This window comes from Brassica oleracea, chromosome C8 (assembly GCF_000695525.1).
Source record: "Brassica oleracea var. oleracea cultivar TO1000 chromosome C8, BOL, whole genome shotgun sequence".
Taxonomy (NCBI): domain Eukaryota; kingdom Viridiplantae; phylum Streptophyta; class Magnoliopsida; order Brassicales; family Brassicaceae; genus Brassica; species Brassica oleracea.
In genome coordinates, this window is record NC_027755.1 from 29225007 (window position 1) to 29232453 (window position 7447).

The 7447-nt window shown below is 36.0% G+C and overlaps 1 protein-coding gene across 1 annotated transcript; it reads right to left on the bottom strand.

Annotated features, from left to right (window-relative positions):
• Positions 1 to 1513: 1513 nt before the first annotated feature.
• LOC106312284 (glutathione reductase, chloroplastic) lies at positions 1514 to 5091 on the bottom strand. Its single transcript, XM_013749747.1, has 11 exons — positions 4607 to 5091; positions 4041 to 4266; positions 3676 to 3954; positions 3421 to 3597; positions 3203 to 3256; positions 2981 to 3129; positions 2787 to 2850; positions 2529 to 2699; positions 2311 to 2445; positions 2149 to 2234; positions 1514 to 1788 (listed from the first exon to the last, which is right to left on the bottom strand). The coding sequence occupies exons 1-10, from the start codon at positions 4999 to 5001 to the stop codon at positions 2199 to 2201; spliced, it is 1686 nt and encodes a 561-aa protein (XP_013605201.1). The 5' UTR covers positions 5002 to 5091; the 3' UTR covers positions 1514 to 1788; positions 2149 to 2198.
• Between the last annotated feature and the right edge of the window lie 2356 nt (positions 5092 to 7447).

Below are 7447 nucleotides of genomic sequence, written 5' to 3' on the forward strand. Positions count from 1 at the left end.
AAGAGCCATGATAAGAGATTATAAAATCTCAAAGCAATAATCATTGAACACTCATAAGATTAATAAGTGGACATGTATGGACGTGGTCTATGGACTGGACATTGATCGACCAGATTGAAACATGGCAGAATGGTTATCATAGTTAACCAAAAGTAAAGAGTATAGAAGTAGATGATCACGTCTATGGCCTAAGGTCATTAGGCGTCATTAAGATATGAACGCAAGGAATAAGACATTACTTAAAGCAAAGAAATTGATGTCCACATACATGAGAGTGTGTTCGGCCGAAGAGCCATGATAAGAGATTATAAAACCTCAAAGCAATAATCATTGAACACTCATAAGATTAATAAGTGGACATGTATGGACGTGGTCTATGGACTGGACATTGATCGACCAGATTGAAACATGGCAGAATGGTTATCATAGTTAACCAAAAGTAAAGAGTATAGAAGTAGATGATCACGTCTGAATCATGAATACATGCAAACACGTTTTTCAAAGACCAACATGTGATTCCCGAGGACAATGTGGTTCACATTGCTTAGCACACATGCTTCAAACGGGACATTCAATGTCAAAGGACATGAGAAACGACCTAAGAGGTCTAAGTGGTCTTAATTACGGTGCAGTAATGAAACTGGCCAATTACTCCCTTCCTACACAGATAGGATAGATCACGCATCAAGATGCGTAGTATGTAGAACCTACACCGAGGTTCACATCAGGGGGAGTAGTGTGTGTTGTACTCTTTTTCCTTCATCATGGTTTTGTCCCACTGGGTTTTCCTGATAAGGTTTTAATGAGGCAACATTAAGCGTACTACAAATCCTGTATGGTTATGGCATCCAAGGAGGAGTGTTATGAACAATGTGAATTGCCATTAACCAAGACAAGAAGAGATGGCCTATCAGGGCACGACCAAGCCCAACCACAGCCGTGTCCAAGAGGAGAGAGAGAGAGAGGCGGCTTAGAGAGAAAAGGAAACCATCTTTCCTTTTTCCTATTAGATGTTATCTTTCCTTTTATGTATTTAGTAGATTTCCTATTTCATGTAGGATTAGGATAAGTACTCTTTTCATTTATCTCTATCTTATAATCCTTATATAAGGAACCCCTTTTGATGATTAATAATACACACGAAATATTCAGTCTCAAACCCTTCGTTTACAACAGTTCGATTGTAATACTTAATTGTATAGAAACATTTTCTTATACATGTTTTATTTTTTAATAAAAATATGATGAAATGAGACTTATGTATGACCCACAAGTTTAGAGACCGCTTGAAATCGTATATTTTATTCAGCTAGGATTAGCTAAGGTGTTAGGTGAATCCCTCAGTACAACGCACAATAACTCAAAGTCATCGGTTTTAGAGCTCTAACCAAAACCACCTTTCAAAATAGTTATAAACTACTCTCAAGAAGAAACGTTGGCTAAGAACTCAAATTTCCAATCATCACTCGACGTATAAAATTGTTTTTTTGCTTTTCTTTTTTTCTTTTTGACGTATAAAATTGTTTACTTATTCAACCACGAAAATGCGATACTGGAAGGGCAATACAGCCACCACTACAATGGAAAAAGAATTGAAAACCTTCAATTTTAGGAGCTCTCGTAAAAATCACTTTCCGAATATCAGAATTTGGTCGTGTAGGTTAAACGATTAACAGTATGCACGATGGTTATGACATCTCCACGCGACATAAATAACTAAAAACGTTGGCTAGAACTCGATCACTCTTGACAAAAAAAAGCTTCTTCTTCTTCACGGATAATGTTCTCCTGCAAACATGAAGGTCAAATTATATCACACACAAATTACATATGACTTTAGTGTGAGCTATGCTTTCTTTTACTAATAATATGGTAATGAGAGGGTATCAGTTGGACCAGAATGGCTCAAGCAAGTTGGTTTAAAAGTAGTTTAGAGTCGCCTCAAGCCAGGCACAAAGTAAATGTACAATTGGGAAAATATTGAAGTTTATTTTGCCCCCTCACAAATAAATTGAACCCTTTGCTTTAAGGTGGGTAGAATCAGAGCTTTGCCTTAATTGTCACCCTAAGTATGGTATGAGGCTATGAGCTAATTGCATTGCTCGTCCTTTCTAGTATTAAATGAATACGGAGGAAACTGGTGAATACCTTGTCAGGGAGCTCCAATGTCGTAAATCCAAATTACTCTGCAACTTTCTCTAGACAGCTGTTTTAGCCTCAACATTTGCCTTTCCCTGAAAGAAAAATTTGAGAATATCCATCTTTTATTGATGCTGCAAAACAGTGAAACTAGATGGAAAAGAAACAAACCTCAGAGGATTCTTTGCGGATCTTCCTGGTTGGAGTCCTCATAGTGACGAACTCTTCAGCCGCTGTGGGGTGAACACCCACTGTAGCGTCAAAGTCGGCCTTAGTTAAGCCAGCTTTTACTGCCACTCCAAATCCCTGTCAAATTGAAAAAGAAAAATCATTTTAAATCATGTATATGTTTCCGTGTTTATGATTCAGAGAAGATGAAAATGTTTAACCTGGATGATTTCGGGTGAATCCTCTCCACACATGTGTACACCTAGAACTTTATTAGTGTTTGCACAGACAATGAGTTTCATAAACACCCTGTCTGGAAGTCCTGAAAGCGTGGCCTTCAATGGCTTAAAGTTTGATGTGAAAACATCGATGTCTCCATATTGTTCTATGGCCTGCAATGCAAACACGTCTCTTAACATTTATAAGCGGTGACATATGATACACCATAGACCATGTTTTCCACAAAGTGTTATGCTTACCTGCTCTTCAGTTAGACCAACTGTTCCAATAGGTGGCTGGGCGAAAACGGCGCAGGGAACAGCTCTAGTTGAATAGAAAAACACAGAAAGATTAAAAGCCAACAGAGACAACAGAGTACAGAGAACAGTTGTTTAATGTTCTCACTGATCACCAGAAATTCAAAAGCTAACTCTCGTCAAGAGTGTAATGTTACCTATAATCAGGCTTTGTTGGATCATTTTGGAACAAGGTTTTGGCCAATGCCATTCCCTCCATCAGGGCGACTGGAGTCAAATTGATCCGGTCAGTGACATCCCCAACAGCATAGATGGAAGGAACAGATGTCCTTGAATATTCATCAACCTTACCAACCAAAGAGCAAAAATATACATTATATAACCATGCATAAAATGAGAACTTAACCATTAGATCATACCTCTATTGCTCCATTTTTTGCCAACTTAACGCCAACATTTTCCAACCCTAAGTTCTGTTATAAAAACAACATTACACCAATGATCATGAAGTAGCTCACATTTTAAGCCATAAACAAGGGACTGCAATGTTTACTTTATCTTTAAAGTTTATAAAGCAATGAATTTTCCTAACAGTTTTCATTTAATAAACATCCATTAAGTCAAAATCACATTTTACCTTTGTATTAGGCTTGCGACCAGTTGCAAACATAACATGCGAAAACCCATCAACAGTTCCCTTGCTGGTCTTCAGAGAGAATGAGCCATCTCCAGCTTTGATGATGGCTTCAGGTGATTCTTCTGTGTGGAACTCAATGCCTCTTAAAGACATCTGCTCTCCAACAAAATCCCTAACCTATGAACAAGAACAACATTTACAATCAGAAAATAACCAAAATAATTAACAAAAAAAAAAGCAGTCAAACCCACTCACGTCTTCATCAAACCCCCTCAGCACCTTCTTTTGCCTTATAAAAACATGAACCTCACTGTTAAGACCATTAAAAATTCCCGCAAACTCCAGGGCTATGTAGCCACCACCAACGATTGCAATCTTCTTGGGCTTGGAAGGCAAATCGAGTGCTGCATCTGAATCTATGGCAAACTCTCTTCCCGGAATGTCAGGAATGAAGGGACGTCCACCAACTGCAATCAGAATGTTTCTCGTAGTATAGATTTTCCCATCTACATCAACAGTGTGTGGGTCTATAACCTACACACAAAGACAAAACCAAGCTCAGACTCCATAGTCAACCAAGAATACATAGAAAGCCTGTGACATTGATTCGCTTAGCCTACCTTTCCACGACCTTCGATCAACTTGACATTAGCATTGTTGAGTATGTTCTTGTAGATACCAGTAAGGCGCTGCAGCTCAGCGTTCTTGTTGGCAATCAATGTACTCCAGTCATGAGAAGGCTCAGTGTCATACTTCCAACCAAAGCCGTGACTGTCTTCAAACTCGTGAGTGTATTTGGATGCATACACTAGTAGCTTCTTTGGTACACATCCTCTAAGTACACACCTGTCGATTAAACCAAAAAAAAAGGAGATGACTTTGAGATCTAACACAGCTTCAAATGTGCTTTGAGAATGTAATAACGGTTATAACTAGCTTTGTCAAGACAAGTGCTGTCTCAAAAACACTGAAGTTTTTTTTTTTTAAATAAATTTTATAAATTCAACCAGGAAACATGGATAGAGTTCCGATTACAAACCCGACTCGAACAAAATTACCCAATTCAAACACAACCTCAGGGCTTTTGACTGTTAAGTTGTGTTGTGTTTGTATGTAGTTGCAGCGACTAAATCAAATACTGAGCAGGAGATGTATCGAAACAAGCTAAGAGGAGAGGGAAGCTTACGTTCCTCCGACGCCACCGGCGGTATCGGAAGATATGGTGGAAAAGGGGAGCTCGCAGACGGCGGCGGACGCTCCGTAGCTCGTGGCGAAGCGGGAGGCGCGGACGCCGCCGCTTCCGGCGCCGATGGTGAAGAGATCAAAGTCGTAGTGGCGATCCGAGTCTGCTCCGTTGTCGTTTTGCGCACGGACGGAAAAGCGGCGAGAGGAGGAGTAGTAGCGGTGGTTTGAGACTGAGGCGACGCGGGGACGGAGAGAGGAGAGATGGGATAAGGTTTTAGGGAGGGAACGAGAGGTTGAAGAAGATGGTAGGTTGATTGCGATTGGGAGTTTTCTGCAGAGGATTTGAAGAGATGGGGAAGATGAAATTGTAGTGGTTAGCTTCGGAGTCGAAGCCATCTTCGCGTCTCTTTTCTCTCTGTCTTAATTTTTTTTTTTTTTGTTCCTTTAGAGGTTCTGTGAGAGTATGTATATGCTTTTATTCGAGCAGTCTTACTTTGTGGCCTAATTGTTTAATCGATACAACAGTTTATAACATGTTTTTCTGTGGTCGTAGGTGGTCTACACCAAACTGAGAATCATTTTCTCGATCTTTTTTTTTTTTTTTGTAACTGGCATTATCATTTTCTCGATCTTTTGTTCTTTTGTTTAGAAGTCACACACACCCACCGCCAGATTTTAAATCCGTCTCATGAGATAGCAGAACAAATATTATGCAATTTGTATTCTTGCACGAATATAAATATTTATAAAACAGTGTTTTGAGAAATTCATTACGATATCAATTTTTAAATTTTTGTCACAAAAATAGTATTTAACAAAAAAAATAACCAAATTAAGTTTTATTAAAGAATAAAAATGTATTTTTACCCTATAATTAACTAATCTATACTTAAGATTTAGAGTTAAAGGGTGTAATTTTGTAGATATGGTTTCAAATTTAAAAAAAAAAAAAATTCAAAAAAAAAAGTGTTATTTTGGTCATTTTCTTTCTTGAACACTATTTTTGTGACAAAAACTTAAAAATAACTATTTGACATAATTGCCCTAATATTTTTATTAGTTTAGGTTTTATTTGTTTGTTGATTTTTATGTTATTTTAAAAACAATTTTTATTTATTAGTTATCTAGTAGCGGTGTTTTAATTTTGTAAAATACTTGGACACAATACTTATTTCTAAAATTGTGATATGGTTTAAATTTGTTAACCGATAATGGACAAGGTTTTTTAAAATACACACTTGTTTTTTCTTTCGTAACACACTTGTTCATTGTAGATCCTAGAATCTACATAGTGATCGAGAGTTAAATATATGGAAGATAAGATGATGTAGGTAACGATATTTTTAGAACCCAACGATGTAATCAGATTCCAGTAGGCAAAAATAGATTTTATTGATGAATAAGATCGAATACAATGAATGAAATGAGATCGAACGCTACAAGTGAGATCGACAAGAGAAAAGACTTAAAGCTAGGTGGAAATAAGGTCGAATGTATGGGTGTAGCTCTCTCTAGGGTTTTCAACGTGTCCCTCTTCGTATCTATTTCTTTTTATAGTGGATTGACTCCGCGATCTCCGGCTCCTTGAATTGGTCTCTTCTTGCTCGTAATGGACCTCTTACTCGTTCCGCGTCGCACGGTCCAAACCGGCGCTGGCTCATTTGGTATATAGACCAAAATTGGGTCCAACATCTATTACTATTAGCATGAAATCTAGAGCAGTTTTAAGCAAATGTACATTCACCCCAAAATGTAATTCATTCGATGCTTTTGTAACTAAACATTACAATAATTAACAAGCTAACCAGTAATATATACATAAAAGATCAAACTAGAATCACTGACCCAATATTTAAAAATCTGTAGAATACACCATGTTACAATACATCTCCTAGAACCTCCAACAAATGAACCGAACTTTTTTTTTTTTGGATTACAGAACATATAAAAATATTCTGTTTACTTAACAAGGGATCTGATCATACTTAGCTCATTACGAGCCAAAACAATCGTCTGCTCAGTTAAGGGATGATAAATCAATATTTTGGATTCGACCCTGTTTAATACAAAGATTAGCCTTTTTGACTCTGACTATTTTTAGCCATCTAGTTCATAAATTAATAATTATATCAGGTTAATCCATCCATGTAATATTTTATTAACAAGCAAATCAATGAATTAAATCGTGTTTTAGTTTAATCTTTTAACTAGACCCTGACCAGCGCGGATTTGAATTTTCGGTTTTTGGTTATTTAGTTAACTAAATAATGCATTTGTAATATTTGATGTATTATATTCACCAAGTATTATATTTTTTGGCATCTTAAATCATCTATTTACGATGAATATTCGATATCATATAAAAAATTGAACAAATAGACGTAATTAGAGAATTGTAGACGATATATAAAAACAATGGTTATTAATGTAAAATATGAAAAAATATTATATTGTGACTTAGTATGACATAAAAGATTATAAATTAGTTATACATGTTTAAAGAAAATAAAATGATTTTTAAACTTCTATGAAAAATTTAACATATAAAAAAGAGCGATGAATTAGTCATCAAATTGTAAATAATTTCATAATTTTATTAATAATAAATTATTTATAGTCTTTGTTTTTCGTCAAGATAATTATTAAATGTCCATAACATTAATATGTTAAAAGGGCCATATTATGAAAACTCATGTTGTAACCATTTTTTTCTGGGAAGTGTAACAAAAAAAAATTACATTTAACTATTCGTTTTGTTTAAGTTTGTGTCGGTAAAAGATTAAAAAAAATCTCTCTATCTTTTTCAATGTTCAATTTGAAGCTTATTATGCGGAAATCATAC